Consider the following 21548-nt stretch of genomic DNA (forward strand, 5'->3'; position numbering starts at 1 on the left):
CGATGCAAGATACTGAATATCCAAGGATATTCATGGAAGCACTGTTTATAATAGAAAAAGACTACAAACAACCTAAGATTTCATCAATTAAGGGCTGGTTAAATAAATTGTGGCATATTCATAATGGAACAGTCATTTGAAAGGATGAAGCAGTTCTATACTTACCAATTTTTAATTATTGCTAATATAAATTAGAGAACAAAGTTAAGTATACAAATGCATTTTTTTTCAAATGCCTGGAATAACTCTGAAAGGATGCAAAGAAACAAGGAACAGTGGTTGCCTCAAGGGAAGAGAATTGGTAACCGGGGCACACAAGTGGGAGGCTTGCCTTTTTACGCCCTTCTTTTATTTACTTTTAGAATTTTCTATTCTATCCTTGTGTGAGTTCCCACTGTGTCTCAGCGGTAATGAACCCAACTAGTATCCATGAGGATGAGGGTTTGATCCCTGGCCTTGCTCAGTGGGTTAGGGATCTGGCATTGCTGTGAGCTGTGGTGTAGGTCGCAAACTCAGCTCGGATCCTGCATTGCTGCGGCTGTGGTATTAGGCCTGCACCTGCAGCTCCAGTTCAACTCCTAGCCCGGGAACTTCATATGCCACACATATGGTCCTAAAAAGAAAAAAAACAAAAACAAAAACAAAAAACACCTTTGAAGAAACTGATAACAGATTTCCAGTACCAGCATATCCTTTAACGCTATACTCAAATCCATCTTCCACTACGCCCATTGCTGTTCTCTCATTTAATCCATGGTTTTATCCAGTTAATCTATGCCAAGCTGATCCTTCCGCCATGGAATTTACAGTTGATTCATGTCACTCTCCTGCTTTAAAATAAAATCAAACCTTCAATGAGTCTCCACTGCCCCCAGAGAAAAGTTCAATCCATTAAAAAGGCATTCAATCTTTTTTACCATCCGCCCTAACCTGAAAGACACAGCCTAACCTCGGCCACGCCAGATGGCTCACCCCACCTCCCTTACTTACCCATAAAATTCCCCCCATCTCCTCTCCTCCCCTCTCTATCCAACAAATCATACATGGCCTATGAGGTCTATATCAAATTACCTCTTTGAGCCTTCCCTACCCTGAGGAAGAACCAGTAAAATTTTGCACTATGCTCCAAACAGTACTTTGCTTATCCTATAAGTTTACTGCTCAAAATTATATTACATTCATCATTTGTGGGTCTATGATGACTACCTTTAATCTATGGTCATTTTCCTTAGATGGCAAATCCTTGGAAGAAAGAAGCCAAACTCATTCATCATGTGTACCTAGCATGTAAATAACCTGCCTGGCACTTACAGGTGCTTAATGTATATGAACGCATCATCACCATTCCCCCCCCCATGCTGTCTCATTTATCAAACTGAATTAAGAATGTTGTTTTTCCGAGGCTATTTCTATGTGGTTGGTTAATGTCTGCCCAACAGGACAAGGTTCTGCTACCTATGCAAATTTATCTCCCAAGTTTAAGCCAGGCCTTTGTGCTTGGCCCTTTTTCCTCATTCCTGCACAGATGTCTGGAGTTGGTATGACTGTGTTTTCTCCTACTGGATACTCTGATTGCTACAGGATTTTAACGAACTTCTGGTTTTTGTTTTTCCACAATTGACTGCATATGATTTGGAGCCATTTGGTGACTTGAGCATGGAGAAAAATGACTTGGGAGATGAGAGTTATCTTTTCAGGAACAAATCAACATGAAATGCACTCTCTAGAGGGAGAAGTTGCTGTCCTGCTCTGCAGCTTCACCCTTCAGCAGCCTAACTCTGAAGATAATATAAATTCTTTCAAAGGAAAAAAAAATCTAAATAGTCTGCCAAGAACTATTTATGATGCTTCTACTTAAATGTAGTTTCTTGTGACTCTTGCTTCTTTAGCCAAGAAAAATGGTCATGAGGGAAACAACCTAATGTTCATCTCAGGTGAATGGATAAACAAGTTGTATTACAGCTATGCAATGGAATAGTATTCAGCAATAAAAATGAATGAACAATTGAAACATACAACATCAAAATAAGGATCCTGAGTCAAAGAGACCAGACCAAAAAAGAAAAAAAGAGACTATATAGTTTGATTCCACTTATGCAAAATTCTAGAAAGTACAAACGAATCTAACAGTGATAGAAAGTAGACCCTGAGTTGCTGATGGATGAGGGAGAGGCAGAGAGTGAAGGGAGACAGCAATCACAGCAGGTCGTGAGGAAGCTTTTAGAGGCAATGGATATGTTCGCTATTTTGATTGTGGTGACGGTTTGATGGGTGTATACATTTGTCGATTCTTTTAAAATTGTTTACTTTAAATATATATACTTTAGTATGACAATTACACCTCAATAAAGCTTTTAAAAAGTGAACAGAGGTGAAGAAGAAGGGGATGTGTTTAAGAACAGATGTATACAATGCTATTAAAAGTGGTTTTCAAAGAAAAGCGATGCTCAATATGCTTATTACTTGCAAAATACCTTTTCCAGAATGACATTTTCCTGAAAACATCATTTTCTAGGAAGGTAGGAATTGCATTTTTGAAGGAGCAGCCAGGTTGCAAGCAGATGATTAATTATCATGGAAAATCATTGATGTATCATCGCAATTTCACAGCATTTCTTACAGTTAAAATAAAGCTCCTTCATAGCTCTCATAAAGGTATTGTGAAGCTTTAATTGATTTGTGTTGGGAAAAACCTTTGGTAACTGTCATGGAAAATGATTGAATTAGGCATCCATATATAAATATACAACTTTTTTATTGTTTATTTGTTTTTCTTTAAAATAAACTTTGCAGGGTGCCAACCTCTTCTAACAAATTATTAAATTGGGAGACACTGGACTCAGGGGCTTGCACATCTGCTGATTTAATGTTAAAGTAGAGAATCTGCAGAGATGTTTGAGGAAACTTGTGGAGCCATCTCTACATGCTAGATAATCTTGCAAAGGCCACCTGCCCACTCATTAAGGAACAGAAATGACATATGCAGGGTGAATTAAGGAATATAAATTTCCAGGCTTAGCTGTATATTTTCTTTATGGGCAGGTAGTTTTTTTTTTGTTGTTGTTATTCTTTATTGACATTTCTTTTTTTAATTTTTTTTTATTTTTTTATTTTCCCACTGTACAGCAAGGGGATCAAGTTATCCTTACATGCATACATTACAATTACATTTTTTTCCCCACCCTTTGTTCTGTTGCAACCTGAGTATCTAGACAAAGTTCTCAATGCTACTCAGCAGGATCTCCTTGTAAATCTATTCTAAGATGTGTCTGATAAGCCCAAGCTCCCGATCCCTCCCACTCCCTCCCCCTCCCATCAGGCAGCCACCTTCTTTTGATAAGAATAACTTAACATTAACTTGGCACCACAGTAAGGAAATACATTCAAAAACATAAATGATAATATTGCTCCGGAGGACAATGCAGATAGACATTGTCTCAGAGAGACAGAGTAACTCAGAGTTTGTCTGAAAGATGTTTAGACAACAGGCTCTATGTAGAGGGTCAGACACTGCATGCACTAAAAGGGTGGCTCCATAATTGCCTTTAATAACATTCAGTGGCAAACCATGCACACACTAGGGCTTCAGTAACTGTTAAAGAGTAGTAGTCATAATTTCAGCCCCTGAGACTGTGATTTAACAACAGTAAACAAATCTGGAGATCATGGTTCCTCACTACTTGAAAAGGAGAGGTAAAGAAAATGTTCTTATGTAATCTCTATTGCAACCAATACAGACATGACGATGGAGAAAATTAATTTAAGAAAATGTTAATCATTAGGCTGAAACAAGGTTATTCTTTAAGAGATAAACATTTTCAGAAGGACTCTGCTGAGAGTTCCCTTTGTGGAGCATCGGAAGCAAATCCGTCTAGTATCCATGAGGATGCAGGTTCGATCCCTGGCCTCACTCAGTGGGTTAAGTATCTGGTGTTGCTGTGAGCTGCGGTGTAGGTCACAGACACAGCTTAGATCTGGTGTTGTGGCTGTGGCATAGGCTGGCAGCTGTGGCTCTGATTCAACCCCTAGCCTGGGAGCTTCTGTATCCTGCAGGAGTGGCACACACAAAAAAAAACAAGGACTCTGCTGCAGATCTAAGGTAGAGATCCACAGCAAAGGGGATAAAGGAGGTTTCCACATTTTGGATGAGAGAAGCAGGTATGGATACCTGCAATTTGTTATGGTTTGTAAAGAGTTCTGCAATTTATAGGCCCAGGACCAGGATACAATCATCACAAGCCACAATGTGGCAAATTAAATTCTGATGCAAGTTAATTAGAATTAAAAATTCATTTCCCCAGTTGCTCTAGCTACTTTTCTAGGGCTCTGTAGACAGGTATGGTTGGTGGCTTCCACACTGGACATGCAAGATAGACTATTCCATCATCACAGAAAATTCTCATGGATAGTGTTATGCGAGAACCGGATGGAGGCCAACACAGGGATGTTAAGTAAAGAACTCCGTCATATGGGTCTGAGAACAGGAGTGCACAGCGGTTACAAAGAGAGGACAGACCTTGGTTCACACGCTCCTCGCCTGGCTTGTGATAAATAGCCTAGAGTTAAGGCGCTCTTTGTGTTCCCATGCCCTCTGGGACCTCAAAAACTAAATGTGTGTTTTCCATAAAATATTAAATCAAGCGAAATTAAGACAGCACACTTAATGTGAACTAAAGTTCATATACTCCTGTTTAAACACAGATTAGAATTTCTGTCAGAACAATGCCAGTGAAGAGTTGACATTCTAATTAATACAATTTACATTATAAAGCACTGAATATCTTTATCTTGCTATTATGAAATGCTTTCTTTAAAAAAAGAAAAAAAATCAAGGTTCTACTCAACGGGGAATTGAATACCAAGGGCAGTATTTGAAAACCCATGTACAAGAGAGATGGTTTGGGTCACTGGCATTTTTATATACCATCAACCCAGGTTTCTAAAAAGGGATTCAATATACTCATCTTCTACCACCCAATTTTGTGTTTTTTAAAAGAATCATCCACAAGGCTATTTGCATTGGGCAATAGGATTTTGAGGCTGTTTTTCTTGCAATGATACAAAACACAAACATCGAAAAACTGAAACATCTTCTCTTTCCTCTCCCCCCCTCATGCTCTCAATATCACGGGGAACAGTTCTGGAAGCTTCTGGACTCACATACATGTAGGACCCCACACACAATGTTTATTCAATCCAAATTCTGACTGTGTAAGAGGGGCAGAAAATCAGCCCCACACAGTTGGGTACCCAAGGATTCGTGTTCATTGCCTTTGTCAATTTTATGCTATCGGTGAAAGGAATAAAGATGAGATCCTTAAAGCCTGAATTTTCATTTCCTGTGACAACGTGCTTTTTCTTCATGCTTTATCACACTCCACTACTTGGTTTCCACCCCTTCATAATTGATATCGGCCATTTGAAGCATTCAGTAAAAACCTCATGAGGTTCATCAAATGTCCCCCAGTCTATAATTCTTGCTTCTAACATATTCAGAAGCATATTCATCCAAGTGTTTTCCACTTCCCCTCCATGGTTTTCCCTGTGCACAGGGACGAGTGTAATGACAGTTGTATTAATTATATGCTGAAAAACCCACATAGCAGCAAAAATGATGGAGATCATCGTTTTAAATATTTTATTAAAATAACCCAGTGTAGAACAGATAAAGTAGACCCTCTTGATAATGAGAGGTTCATTAATTTTACAAGAATTCTAGAAAGCTTGGAATGGTCATCAAAATTACCTCTTCGATTTATTTTTTTAAGAAGAGGAAAACCTTCAACCATCATTTTAGAGAGCAAAGGTCTAAGTAAAAAATTTTCTAAGGTATTTTTAAAATAATTACTTACCTTTCTGGACTAAGTTTTGGGGGAAAAAATAGCTTGAAATATGGAGAATTTAGATTTCATAGAATTACTTGAAATGCCTGTAAATTTTCAGTTTCTGCAGTTTACCCCATTAAAACTTGGTTTATTAGCATATAATGTCTTCTGATAAAAAAGAAATTGATATTCTCCATAAACAAACAAGCAGCACATTAAAACTTTTCCCTTACTAACAGCAAGAGCAACAGAATCTTGCCTACCAAGTGTGTCTCCAGGTACAGTTTAAGGCCATCCGTCTCTGCTTTAGGAGGTGTCCAATTCTCAGTGGTTTCCATGGCTTCATTCAACCATTGAATAAATTCATCCAGCTTGTTTACAAACCCCTTGTGACAGAAAAGGGGAAAAGAGGACAAGAAAAGCATGTTAATTGGTTATTTTAAAAATCCAATTCTTAAAAATTCCAGACCTCACCAATGGTAAAACTGATACCACTGCACTTTCATTAGCTATTTCCACACTATATAACAAAATTGTCATCATCCTTAAGATGGTAAGACACTGTCTAAGGCTCCTTCTTAGTTTTTTTCCTAAGAATACTTTTTTCAGGAATTTGGATTAGACTGCAGGATGTCATTGGAGAGGTAACCTCAAATCACCAAAACATTTCTGGTGTCTGACAAGTGTCCCCTCACCGAAAAAAATCAGGTCAAGTCTGCTAGGAACACTGGTTGGCTTTGCAGATAACAGCACTCCTGTAAAGATGGTGTCCTTTCCTCAGAAGCCCATGGAGTTGAGGTGCCGTAACGGAACTAGAAATCTATTTTTAAATCACATAAGCATTTTAAGGGTCTTGGATGAGTTCTACTGAAGCCCAAACATCTGTGACTGAGTCTGGGTTTTAAGAAGCAAGGAAAGGTAGAGGACCAATGATCAAATGTAAACGTTTAATGCTGGGTGTGTCCTGGACATGAAGAAATATTCTTGGCTAAGGAGCACAAATCGCAATAATCTTGCAAACTTTCAAATAGCGGTTATAAAATTTTATTGACCATTTAAAAGCACACATCTGTGGAAACAGAAAATATTTTGAAAAAATGAAAGCCCTGCTATGAACCTAAGGGAAGGAAACGAGGCTGGGCACCTGCTTGCCATGACTGGGTAAACAGCACCACCTGGAGGTCAAAAGAAGAAAGGACAAGCTGCCACATTCCAACTCACTAAGGCAGCTTGAGATATTTCCCTGTTAAACTGTTCTTCAGATTTGCCTTTTGATTAATTTTGATGAATATCTTTAATGCTTGACTAGTGAGTTAATTTTAATAACAAGCTAAGCGCTCCTCCCTATTATGTAGATTTTAGCTTTCCACCTCCACTCCTGCTTACATGTGTAGATACAAGAAAATCAACAGAAATCATGAAAGCAAATGAAACTGGAACCCATCTAATTCTTAATGCCTTTGTCACCTGCTATTTCTTCACCTCCCCAAGCCTCTTTCTGTGTGTACTGTCACCAGTGTCCTGTGTAGTGGACAGCATACTGTCTACTATCCCCATATCATCACATACTATTCTTAGAGAAACTAAGCAAGTTCCACTCTATATACCAAGCCATACAATATGCAGAAGAATTCACATCTGGATGCAGACAACAAATATTTGATGCTCATTTTCAGAAACTCTGCTAGAGTTTTTGTAGTGTGAATGAAGGGAAATGAGGCTGACGTAACTAACAACATAGGAAAAATATACAATTTTACTTACTTTGTACTACAAATCAAATCCTACTACAGAATATATTGGTCACTCACTCATTCTTTTTTTTTTCCACTGTACAATACAGCATGGGGACCAAGTTACACATATATGTATACATACTTTTTTCTCCCAATGTTGTGTTGTGATGTAAGTATCTAGATTTTTAACAAATATTTATTAAGCACTTACTCTGTGTAAAGCACACCAAGGGACATCACTGGGAATAAAAAGATGAATATCACTGCAGCAAAAATCTCAGCATTGGACTTCCTGTTGTGGTGCAGTGGAAACGAATCTTACTAGTACCCATGAGGATGAAGGTTCGATCCCCAGCCTCTCTCAGTGGATCAGGGAATCTGGCATTTCCATGAGCTATAGTGTAGGTTATAGACGTGGCTCAGATCCTGCACTGCTGTGTCTGTGGGTAGGCCGGCAGCTACAGCTCCATTTCGACCCCTAGCCTGGGAACTTCCATATGCCATGGGTGCAGGAAAAAAAAAGAAAATCAGTAGAACATAAAGCATGTCTAAGCACTGGACTACTGAGTTCAAGATACTTTAATCATTTTTTGGGTTGTCCCCTTGGCAAGCAGAAGTTACCAGGCCAGGGATCGAACCTGCCACAGCAGTGACCTGAACTACAGTGACAACTTGGATGCTAAACCTACCAGGTCACCAAGGAGCTCCCAGGTTATTTTAATCACTAAAATAAGTTTTATAATCAATAAAGAGTTGGGACACACTCTTGTATTTTCTTTTGAAATGTATTCTATCTGTATAAGAATTCTGTCTGTACTCAAATTTGTTTCTCCTTTCAGTATTTTTTTGGACACTGAGGCATGCAGAAATTCCTGGGGCAAGAATCAAACCTATTCCACAGGAGTGATTCAAGCCACATCAGTGACAACACCAAGTCCTCAACCACTAGACCACCAGGAAACTCCTATTCTTAGTATCTGACCTGTCTGTTTCTCTTGTACTCTGAGTTCACATTTACCTGGAGAGTCAAAGACAACTATAAAATCAGATTTTCTTCACAACACAATCCAATGCTGCCACTGCACTACATAAAAAGCACATTTTAAACACATTCAACTCACGGCTACAGGCTGAATTATAAATCTTTAAAAGGCCACATTTTAGCCTTCATCCCTCAAACTCCTGTATCTTATCTGTTTAGCCTCTCTCTTGTCATTTTCTATACCAGTTTCCTTACTGTCCCTTTTTGCCCCTTCTTCCATTGCCTTTCTCTGTCTCACTGTCAAGCCCTCCGGGGGCGCATTAAGGGTGACCTAGACCGTAGACCCCAGTCCTCCAAGGCAGGCCCCTTAATTGTTTCCTTCTGGGTAGGCCCCTTGCCATGCTCATATTTGCTACATGCTCTGAGAGTCTGCTGTTTGGAGGCAAGCCAGAATTCAACCCCCAGAAGAAACCCTGGTCATCCAACCTGGGAGAACATGAGCCACTCGAGTGCCTGTTACCACCAGGTGGCAGCACACTTCCTACTTTCAAATCATTTGCATTTTGAAAATTCCTAAAGGAGGAGCTTTTAAAGAATCTTTCAAACTTTCTAAAGCATCACTCTCTTTAAGGACTAAGAAGCACAGTAAAAGAGTTTGTAAATGTTCACTTAAAGGCTTGTGGAAAATAATTTGTTAGAGCCCTCAGCTGGTTAACATACATTTGAAGATTATATTCAAAAAGAAAATACACAGTTGAGTCCTGCAAACAGCCCCACTCTCAGGACAGATTAAGAATACCCATTGTTTGTACCCTCCTATACTGCTGGTTAGAACATAAAGAGTGCAGCCACTACAGAAAACACTAAGGAGGTTCCTTTAAAAACTAAAAATAGAGGAGTTCCTGTTGTGGCTCAGAGGTAATGAATCTGACTAGTATCCGTGAGGATGCGGGTACAATTCCTGGCCTTGCTCAGTGGGTTAAGGATCTGGAGTTGCTGTGAGCTGTGGTGTAGGCCGCAGATGTGGCTCAGATCTGGTGTTGCTGTGGCTGTGGAGTAGGCCGGCAGCTGTAGCTCCGATTCAACCCCTAGCCTGGGAACCTCCATATGCTGTGGATGCAGCCCTTAAAAAAGCCAAAAAAAAAAAAAAAAAAAAATAAAAAAAAAAAAAAAAAATAGAACTAGCATATTGATCCAGCAATCCCACTCTTGGGCATACATCCAGGAAAAAAAGAAAACTCTAATTTGAAAAGATACATGCACCCCAGTGTTCATAGCAGCACTATTCACAAAAGCCAAGACTTGGACACAACCTAAGTGTTCATCAACAGATGAATAGATAAAGAAGTGGGGTGTGTGTGTGGGTGTGTGTGTGGGTGTGTGGGTGTGTGTACACAATGGGATATTAGCCACAAAAAAAGAATGAAATATTGTGATTTGTAGCAACACAGATGGACCTAGAGATTATCATACTAAGTGAAATAAGTCAGACAGAGAACGACAAGTATCATATATCACTTGCATGTGGAATTTAAAAAAAAATACAAATGAACTTATTTACAAAACAGAAACATTCTTGTGGTTTCTGTTTTGCATAGAAAACAAACTTGTGGTTACCAAAGGGGAAAGGGGGGAAAGGATAAACTAGGAGTATAGGATTAACAGATGCTCACTACCATCTATAAAATAAACACTAAGGATTGAATGTTTAGCACAAGGAATTATATTTAAAACCTTGTAATAACCTACAGTGGAAAATAGTCTGAAATATGTATATAACTGAATCACTTTGCAGTACACCTGAAACTAACACACCATTGTAACTCAACTGTACTTCAACTAGAAAAGAAAAAATATTCATTGTTTCTTTTATTTTCCACCTATTTCTCTTCTAGGACAAATCTAGTTTGGTTAAATAGAAACTGTGGGGGAGGAGTTCCCATCATGGCTCAGCAGAAACCAATCTGACTAGCATTGCTGAGGTGGTAGGTTCGATCCCTGCCCTTGCTCAGTGGGTTGAGGATCTAGCATTGCAGAGAGTTGAGGTACAGGCCAGTGGCTACAGCTCTGATTCAACCCCTAGTCTGGGAACCTCTGTATGCTGTGAGTGCAGCCCTAAAAAGACAAAAAGAAAAAGAAAAGGAAAAAAAAAAGACACTGTGGAGGTGATGACTGTTGCCTTAAGCAAAGCTGTGTGTGTAGCCAGGATAAAAAGGAGAGACCTCCTTGCACCAGACATGGGACCAGGAAATAGCGACATAGTAGGAAAAACGACTTGGTCCTGCCTTACAGAGTTAAAAGCAGAGGGGTAATTTTTTACAAAATTACATGAGATATAGAATTACATGAGATACAGAACAAGTTGAAACTGAAAACTATTTCTCTAAAAGGGGAAAGGGGTCGTATACAACAGGAAGTCGACCCTTTTGCTATCAACCCGATTCTGTGAGGTGTTGCTGATTACGGTCATTTTGCAGATGAGGAAACTGAGAGTCAAAGGAAGTAAGCGACTAGCCTAGCGGCAGAGTTAGGATCTGAACCCATATCTCAGCCGAAGCCTCCTGCTCTCATGGTACCACACTGCCTCTAGACACAGTGCTCTTAGACTTATTATCAGACTCAGATGAAGGAGAAGAAACATTTCTTGCCAATCCCACAGTCTTGGCACTGACATAAAATTCTCAGAGTTCTAAGTTCTTCTCCCTACACATCCACCATTTTCTTTTAAATTTTTTTTTTTTTTGCTTTTTGGGGCTCCCCCCCTGGTATATGGAGGTTCCCAGGCTAGGGGTCGAATCAGAGCTGTAGTCTGCTGGCCTACACCACCACCACAGCAACATGGGATCAGAGCCACATCTGCAACCTACACCACAGCTCAAGGCAACACCAGATCCTTAACCCACTGAGCAAGGCCAGGGATTGAACCCCCATCTTCATGGATACTAGTCGGGTTCATTAACCATTGAGCCACAAACAATGGGAACTTCATCTAGCTTAATTTTTAAATACAGGACATAGGTTTGGAGACAGTCTTTATATTAGTAATGGCTACCAATGAGTAATCTTGTTACCCTACCCACAAGGAAGCTTTATTTAGGTTCTGATAACCGGTAAAATTAGAGCTCTCTTAGAAGCAAAATTATGCATTGAGATTTTATGTGTGTATATATATAGAGAGAGCATATATTTAATCTTTCATTTTTCTTAATTCTTATACACATAGTTCCTATATGAAATGACTAATTTAGCTTTTTACACATTAGCATTCAAATGCAATTTATCTTTCCTAACCATATATCTATGTACTTAATATGCCACCAAGACACAGAGGCTCAAGATTACATGAAAAGGAGTTAAAAGTGGTACTTTGAACTCTGCTAACTCACACATTTACCCACATTCCTACCTACAGAATCCAACACCATACAAATAATTGACAGAAGGAAGGATGTGGAATGTACCTTTTAGAAGAAAGATTGAAGAGAAAATGAAATGGTTTAAGGCAGTTTTAAACGCTGATGCTGCAAGAAAACTCATATACTGAAATACTTTATGAAATATTTAGCTTTTTTTCTAAAGGTTGAGTGGAATGTCTTTAGAATTTAAAAATACTCCTGATAAAATTATCCTAGAATAAAGGACATCAGTTGGAAAGATAGAATAAAAAGGGTAAAGAACGGTATTATCTAAAACTGACCACGTGAGAAGTTCTATGCTGAACTCAGTATGATGTGGAAGGGATAAATTGAGCTGACTCCCCAGTTTCTTCAAATACTAATGATAGTGGTTTCAACTGAGAAGATCCCAGAAAGATCTCTGTGTCTCATAATGGAAAAGGGTTTCCTCCAACAAAATCCAGAGGCTTTGATTTCAGATGCTTCTTAAAGATTTTAAAAAGAAATAATCAACAATTTTAAGGGCAAAACAAGTTTGGAAGGCATATCACCAAAGTCTAATAAAATTAGGAATGGATAAAAGAATTGGCAATAAACTATAATAATAAGTTGACGCTGAGTACTTACTATGTGCCAGGCAGTTATTTAATATTTACAACTACCCTGTGCTATAAGAGTTCCACATGCCCCATCTTACAGAGGAGAAAAGTGAGGCACAGAGAAGCTCAGATACTTAACAGCTGTCAGGGGTGATCTTACAGAGGAGAAAAGTGAGGCACAGAGAAGCTCAGATACTTAACAGCTGTCAGGTGTGAAGCGGGGGATCCTCCCACACAGTCTGACTGCCCCAAAGCTTTGCTCGCTCACTCTATGCGAAACCTTACTTCAAGTACCCCAGTCCTCAAGAGGCAATGGATAAGCAGACCAGATCATCTTTACCTGCCTATAAATCCCAAAACAAGAACTGGAGATGCTCATACCTTAGAGTTTAGGGTTATAACGGTTTACATGTATGGGTTTTTTTGTTTGTTTTGTTTTGTTTTTGTCTTTTTGCCTTTTCTAGGGCTGCTCCCGTGGCATACGGAGGTTCCCAGGCTAGGGGTCCAATCAGAGCTATAGCCGCCGGCCTACGCCACAGCCACAGCAACACAGGATCCGAGCTAGGTCTGCGACCTACACCACAGCTCACAGCAACACCAGATCCTTAACCCACTGAGCAAGGCCAGGGACCAAACCCGCAACCTCATGGTTCCTAGTCGGATTCGTTAATCACTGCGCCACGATGGGAACTCCGTACATGTAGGTTTTTTATATCCCATATTATAACTAACGACACTTAACTTTTGGTGCTGAATATCCACCTGCTATTCTTCTGATAACTTATGTAGTTATTTCTTCTTCACAAATTATGAAGAGGCTGAAGCATAGAGGAATTATATATTTTATTCGAGGTCATAAAGCCATTAAACAGCTATGAAGCAGTTCTGTTCCAAGGCCCAAGCTCTGAACAACGACACCAGATCCAAGCTGCAACTGTGATGTACACCGCAGCTTGCAGCAATGCCAGATCCTCATCCCACTAAGCAAGGCCAGGGATCAAACCCGCATCCTCATGGACACTATGTTGGGTTCCTAACTTGCTGAGCCACAATGGAAATTCCCATGCTTCCTTTCTAATCAGACTCCCCACCCCACGAGGTTCACAGAGAGAAAAACAAAGGACAGGCACATCCACTGGTGTCCATTCTTAGCCCCCTTGCCTCTGTGAGAGCCCAGCCCGTCTATACAACCTTGACATGCCCATCAGCCACCTGTGTTTCAGGTCATTCTCTTTACTCTTCACTCTCTTTTCAGTCCTGCTTTTCTCCTTTCTTCCTTGACTACAGTTTCTCTTTTGCCTTTTTCTTCTCTTTCCTCTCCTCTTAGCCCCTCCCTTCTAGTTCCTCACTCTCTCTCTCCTTTCTCACCCCCCACCCCCCACCACTTCCTTTCTTCTCCTCTTCCTTCTCATCCCTTCTCTCTTCCCTGCAGCCCAAAGTCTCCTCTAACCTCGCTGGGGCTAACTGATCACTTTTTTTTTTTCCTGTCTTTTTGAGGGCCGCACCCACAGCACATGGAGGTTCCCAGGCTAGGGGTTGAATCGGAGCTACAGCTGCCGGCCTACTCCACAGCCACAGCAACGCCAGATTTGAGCCGCATCTGCAACCTATACCACAGTACACGGTAGCACCAGATCCTTAACCCACTGATTGAGGCCAGGGATCAAACCCATAACCTCATGGTTCCTAGTCTGATTCGTTTCTGCTGCGCTATGATGGGAACTCCCAATAACTGATCACTTTCAATAAACACCACCACCCCACATGGCTATACAGTTTTCACGAAAAGGGCTATCTCCTTGACACTGAAGTACAGAGCTGAAATGCTGCTATAATCCTGTGTTTAGAACAGCTCTAAATACTTTCCTGATTAATAAAGGCTCCATACAAATCTGATAACTGGAATAACAATACACGTGTCTAGAAAGGAGTGTTTGTAGATGGTGAAATTATTCAAATGATTACCTGTGATTGTTGAGTCACTGTTTATCTAAATATCCTAAATTTTCTCTAGGAAACATAGTTTTTTAGTAATAACAAAATTGTCGTTTCGGAAAAACACTGGCACTCAATGTGGAGAGTTTATCATACTGAATGAGCAAGAAAATAACCAACTCTCTACCAGGGAATTTGAGGGTGGGGAGAGAGTCAAGGGTAACTGCTCAGCCACGGCACTATCATTGGAACCAAGAAGACAGAAAATAGCATTATCTCAATACATCTGTGTGAAAAACGAGAAAAGGAGAAGAGTTCCCACACACAGTAGGAGCACAGGCCCAGTCTTCCAAAGGCCCTTGGATCCCATCCAGTTCAATGCCCCCGTCTTATAGGTGAGGAAGCTGAGGCTCAGGAAAATTAACTACCTGACCGATAATACAACCAGCAGGCAGCTGAGGCAGAAGAACTCAGCTGTTGTGTCCTCAAGTACAGAGCTCTAATTGCTCACTTTAAAGTTTACATGGATATCTTCTGAAGAAACTTTCTAGAGTTCCAAAAAAAAGGGTCAGAATTAGAGTTTTAAAGAATAATGTAAACCCCATCAAAAAATGGGCAGAAGATCTAAACAGACAGTTCTCCAAAGAAGATATACAGATGGCCAAAAAAAACACAGGAAAAGATGTTCAACATCACTCATTATTAGAGAAATGCAAATCAAAACCACTGAGGTACTACCTTACACCAGCTAGAATGGCCATCCTCCAAAAGTCTACAAACAATAAGTGCTGGAGAGAGTGTAGAGAAAAAGGAACCCTAGTACACTGTTGGTGGGATTGTAAATTGGTGCAACCACTGTGGAAAACAGTATGGAGATTCCTCAGAAAACTCAAAATAGAACTACCATTTGATCCAGCAATCCCACTCCTGGGTATCTATCCAGAGAAAACCACAACTCACAAAGACACATGTACTCCAATATTCACAGCAGCACCATTTTCAATAGCCAAGACATGGAAACAACCTAAATGTCCATCGACAGAGGAGTGGATCAAGAAGATGTGGTACATATACACAATGGAATATTACTCAGCCATTAAAAGGAATGAAATGCCAGCATTTTTAGCAACATGGATGGACCTAGAAATTATCATGCTAAGTGAAGGCAGCCATACCATGAGACACCAACATCAAATGCTTTCACTGACACGTGGAATCTGTAAAAAGGACAGACTGAACTTCTTTGCAGAACAGATGCTAACTCACAGACATTGAAAAACTTATGGTCTCCGGAGGAGACAGTTTGGGGGATGGGGGGATGCGCTTGGGCTGTGGGATGGAAATCCTGTGAAATTGGATTGTTATGATCATTATACAACTACAGATGTGATAAATTCATTTGAGTAATAAAAAAAAAGAATAATGTAAACTTCCAGAATATTATTGACTTAGCTAATTGTGTATACTATCTAGACTGGGTGGCAGTAGGCCAGCTGAAGTAAAGACTGAATTGCCTTTTTGGTTCAAACTCTGTGCATGTGTGTGCACAGATGCACACGTGTGCATAGGTCCTTTATTCAAAACTATTGAGACCTTACTATGTATCAGATATTGTATTAAGACCTGGGACTCACACATACATGACCTAGAATATTCTCATAGAATTTGGAGCACAGCGGTATAAACTATGATACGTGTGATGATGTAGATTAACAGTCTTCAAACTTTGAGTTTTAGGACTCTTTTAGACTATTAAGAATTGATTGAGGACCATAAGAGTTTTTGTTTCTGTTGGTTATAACTCTCGATACTATTTTAGGAATTCTAATAATATTTATTAATTTATAAACAATAATCTATTACATATTAATATAACACATTATTATGAAACATTATGAAACTTTTCAAAAATAGTGAAAAGAGTAGCATTCTTTTAGCTGTATGCAAATCCTGCTAATGTCTGGTCTAATAAAAACAGTTGGATTCCTTTTTTCTTCTTCTTCTTCTTTTTTTTTTTTTTGGCCACACTTGTGGCATTTGGAAGTCCCCAGGCCAGGGATCAAACCCATACCACAGCAGCAACATTAGCTACTGCAGTTACAATGCCGGATCCTCAGCCCACTGTGCCATAAGAGAACTCCTAGATTCCTATTTTTACTTCTGCACTTAATCTACTGCAATATCACATGTCATCTGGCCTCTGGAAAATTCCACAGTGGAATATGCAGAGTGGCAGTGAAAAAGGAAAATGAGATTTTATTATCTGTTTGATTGGTTTTGGTTTTGTATTAAGATTTAATTCACATATAACATATTTCATAGTTTTATATGTATAACATAGTTTCAGGTATACAACATATGATTTGATAGATTTATATTGTCAAATGATCATCACAATAAGTCTAAGTTAACATCCACCATCACACATAGTTCCAACTTTTTTTCTTGTGATGAGAACTTTTAAGATATACTCTCAACAATTTTCAATTATATGATACAGTATTATTAACTATAGTTACCCTGCTGTCATTACATCCCCAGGGCTTAACTTTTTTTATAACTTAAGTGCATACCTTTTAACCACCTCCTTTTGGTGTTAATATGAAAATAGCTTGACCTTGTGGCACCCTGAAAGGATCTTGGGAACCCCCAGAGGTGCCTGGACCATCTCTGAAAACCTCTTTTACAGATCACCCCAAGTGCTCCGAAGCCAACAGAAAGGCATCGAAACCCAGGCTTGGGGCATCAAGGAGGGTTTCTTGTTGGAAATCACAACTAGGCTGAGTCCTGAAAGATAAGCGTATGTGACTCAGAAAAAGAAGAGAAGGCACAGAAAGGAGCTGGGAAAAACACCCTTGGCAGATGAAATCCAATAGAGAACAGCTCATTCTGAGAACTGTGAGTGGCTGAGCATGGTTAATGCTCTGGAGGCAGAGAGAGAATCTGAGAAGTGAGGCATGTACACCGCACTCTGGAGACTGGACTTTATCCTAAGAGCAATGGGGGTAGTCAGTGGAGTTCTGAAGCGGAAGAGAGAATTGGATTAGCATCTTAGAAGACTCACCGTGGCTCAGCATGAAGAGTGAGTTGTCAGGTGTAAGGCTAAGATTGGAAAAGCCAGTTAAAAGGCTGCTACCCTACTCTATGAAAAATTCGATGAGGGCTAGACTGAGGTGGCAACAGCAGACATAGAGGGAACACGCACGACTGCAGAGAGAGACAGAAATTAAAATGGACAAGACCAGTTGAATGTGATGGATAAAAAATGTCAGAAATTTGTTAGAATCTGAGATGACCGCCAACTTTGAATTTTGGTTGGACATACTATTCTTTGAAAGAAGCAATAATATATCTAGAAGGAAGAAGTAAGTTGTAGGCATGTGATAAGCCTGCTATTAGAGTTTGGTTTCTGAGATGCGGAGCTGGATAGAGAAAGCAGCACACAGCTAGTACTGGAGACCACAGGCGTGGATGAGACCTAGCAACAGTGTATAGGGGCAGAGCCACTGTGTCTTTTACAGGTTGAGGCCCCACAGTGCAAGGCACTCAATTTTATTCACCCCAGTCCTTCATTGAGTCTGTCTCAGTGGTTCCTGATACCAGCTGTATCCCCAAATCAACTGTGAAACAGACCAAATTCAGAGAAGGGCAATCTGCCTCAAAGTCCCTCAGGAATACAAAGATTAGGAGTCAACATCTGAGGGGCACGAGGAACATTTTCAGGTTGATCGGGGGGGAAAAAAAATAAGTCCTTGCTGCCCCTTTGTGACAAGCTTGCAGATCTGGTGTAACCAGGAGACACAGATGTGCTAATAGGAAGAAGCCCTCTCAGCAGAAGCACGTTCTAGTTGTAAAATGAGGTTGCTGAGTTTGACAATTCCTCATGCCTTTCTGACCATTAAAACACCTGTGGTTTTTGCATCGAGAGCCTCCTCAAAGTCAGAGATGTTTGGATGACTTACCTGTTCTCTCGCAGTTAGACAGGGTGCTGGTCTTTGGTGACTTCCTCACATCTTCCCAATGTTTCCTACCCACTCTCCCCAGAGCTATCCTACAAGATCCAGCTTAACACTCTTCTCCCAGCCAATCACCCCAACCTAGTGCTACCAACACATTTTCTCACTTTTTCCATCTTTAGCAGCCAGGGGTCTGAGGGATAGTTCTAAACCTGTGGGTTTTCCTCCCATAATACAGTGTAATGACCTTCCCTCTGGTTAAAGAGTGCTGCGGGAATTATTATTTATAAGTACATAATTATAAATAAATATTATAAATATGTATAAATACAAATTATAAATAAATATGTAATATTTATAAGGTTGCTGTGTGACAATATTATAAACTAGAAGGTTGTTTGTATTTATCTGAACACACATTCATAGCATAAATTTCCCTGCATAAACTTCCTAAGGTGTCAGAGAAGTGCATTAACTAAAATTATTGGGCCAATTAGAGGAGAATTATCTGTAATACGGCGTAAGATTCATCCATCAAGGCAGAAGGCCCAGGGTCTCACAGAGAAGAGGGGTGCAGGAATCTAGGGAGACTGCCACCGGTCCTAGGAAGGAGGAGTGGTGGCCTTAACCATTGTGGGTGGGGTTGGGTAGGAGGCTGAAGCTTCATAATGACCAAGAAGGCTGAAGATAAGAGGAGAAAACCGGGTGATGGCATTTGATCCCTAAAGGCCAAAGCCATCTACATGCAAAGAGCTGCTAAGGCCGGACCCCTCCCCTCCCAGAGTAGTAATAACAACAATAACGATCATAGGAGATAACATTTACCGAATGCTTAGCACATTCCAGGTACTATTCTGAGCTCTTTACACATTTTAACACATTTAATCGTCAAAAAGACCTCTACTTTTAACCCTATTTTTGCAAGAGAGGAAACGGGCAAGGCAACCTAGGTGACAAATGCACAGAACCCCATCAGTCTGAAAAATGGAAAGCTCCTGGGCCTGAGCTGACAGGCAGCACCTTTCTCGGGTAAAGTTGCTTATTCACCATGCAAATCTCAGGCCAATCATCTTTATATGGGTGGCATTAACCACTTCAGGTGGGGGTTGCGAAGGTGGCTGAAGACATGATCTGACATCATGAGTGACCCTGACACGTTCCACACTCTCGGAGCGATTTGCCCTCATGCTGTCTGAACAGAGCACAAACAGCAGTGCTGACAGTTAACTTTAAGACATCACAACAGCCAACCTGCCAAAATGAATGTTTCCAGTTTCCTTCATTTAGCTGACCTTATTTGCTATAAATTCAGGTTAATCCATAGTTAATTCTTACTGGGTTACTCACTTGTTTACTGTCACCATTGTCCCAGGTCTCTTGGCATCTTACACACTCTGGCCAGGCCCCAAATTCCTCTAGGATGTCTGGCCCTTCTCATCTTTCAGTGCTGGGAATGAGGCATGAAGAGGTTCAGAGCGCCAGGCTCATGAACGTCACAGCCTCACACTCGCTTACCATTAGGGTCTTCTAAGGGGAATTCACCCAGAATTCCATGGAACAGAAAGAAATTCCATGTTGAAGGGATATATTCCAGTGAATCTTTTATGGAGAAGTAGCTGCATCCCTTAGTTTTGCCTCTTTGTCTCATAAAATTTCAGAACTGAGAGGTATCTTAGAGGTCACCCAATTCAATTATTTCCGAATGTTTATTTTTCGAAACTGAGGCTTGGGAAGTTACGTCTCTTTCCAAGGTCACAATGCTACAGAGGTGCAGAATTAAGATGCTTATTCTAGTTCTACTATTGTTGATGCTAATTTCCTGAATTCATAGGAAATGTCACAATAATGATAAAACTAGTATTTATGTAGCCTTTGGAGTTTATAATGACCTTTTGCTCTTTGTGATTATAATAATCTGTGCAGTGGTGTGACAAATATAATTAATATCCCATTTTAAAGACTAGGAGATTTAAACAGTAAATTTTTGCGACTTATTCAGTTTTTCATAATTTAAAAGTGGAGGGCTGTGAATTGAGCCCAGAGCTCCTGCCTTTAAGTTTCATACCCTTAAGTAAATTACTGACTTCTCTATGTATCTCTGTCCTCATTGGTAAAATGGGGATATAACAAGTGTCTTCATCAAAGAGGGATTTTTCCTTGCGAATTAAATGCTATGATATGTTATATAAATAAACGTATTAGCATCTTGCCTGACATGTTGTAAGTGGTAATTAATGCCAAGAGTTTGTTTGTTGTTATTGTTTGTTTTTCTCTTTACAGCCACACTTGTGCATGTGGAAGTTCCCGGGCTAGGGGTTGAATCGAAGCTGCAGCTGCCAGCCTACAACACAGCCACATCTAACACCTATCCAAGCTGTATCTGTAACCTATGCTGCCCTGCAGCAATGCCAGATCCTTAACCCACTGAGCGAGGCCAGGGATTGAACCCTCAATCCTCATGGATACTAGTTGGGTTCGTTAACACTGAACCACAACGGGAACGCCAACAAAATGTAATTTAATCATAGCTTTTTCATGCCAAGAAAATAGCAAAGAACTATTTTCATCTTAATGTCTAAAACTCCAAACAAAAAACTGCACCTGAATTATACATTTCAGAAGCTAAAATCCAGATGCAGTGACTAGCAGTAGCCGCACGGTGGTGCTACATCATCATTGATAAAGCCTTAAGACCCAGACATTTCTGCAGAAACCAAACTGACGCAGGACTGAAATATTCCTACTGCGTTAACCAGGAAGCAATCTGCTTAGGCTCCCTGTGGTTCTTCTCCTACAACCTTGAGCAATGACCTTGACATACTGTCTCAACAAATCCATTAGTAATGTTAACTCACAGGTTTTTGCTGGCCATTGCAACAAATAAAATATACACAAAAGAATATCATCCTTTTTTCTTAGCTTTTTTTTTTTAAAAAAATGTTATATGTTAATTTAGGATTCTCGACTTGGATTTATCCACATAATTTGCATATAAGATAACATTTACCTCTGTCCTGTTCATCCATTGTACATCTCAATTTCACATGTCCTTTGGAACCATTTATTAAAAGTCCTTACACTTCCTAGCCCCACAAGCCTAAGCTTGAAATCTTAACTCTT

At 40.1% G+C, this 21548-nt stretch overlaps 1 protein-coding gene across 16 annotated transcripts in view; it reads right to left on the reverse strand.

Annotated features, from left to right (window-relative positions):
- The window catches only part of AKAP6 (A-kinase anchoring protein 6), a 548607-nt gene that overhangs the window by 225770 nt on the left and 301289 nt on the right, over positions 1-21548 (reverse strand). For all 16 annotated transcript variants that reach the window (XM_021099861.1, XM_021099874.1, XM_021099867.1 and 13 more), the window contains one exon: positions 6089-6211. In XM_021099861.1, coding sequence (XP_020955520.1) covers positions 6089-6211 — 123 coding nt within the window. The remainder of the gene's footprint in view (positions 1-6088; positions 6212-21548) is intronic.

This window comes from Sus scrofa, chromosome 7, assembly GCF_000003025.6.
Source record: "Sus scrofa isolate TJ Tabasco breed Duroc chromosome 7, Sscrofa11.1, whole genome shotgun sequence".
NCBI classification, from domain to species: Eukaryota; Metazoa; Chordata; class Mammalia; order Artiodactyla; family Suidae; genus Sus; species Sus scrofa.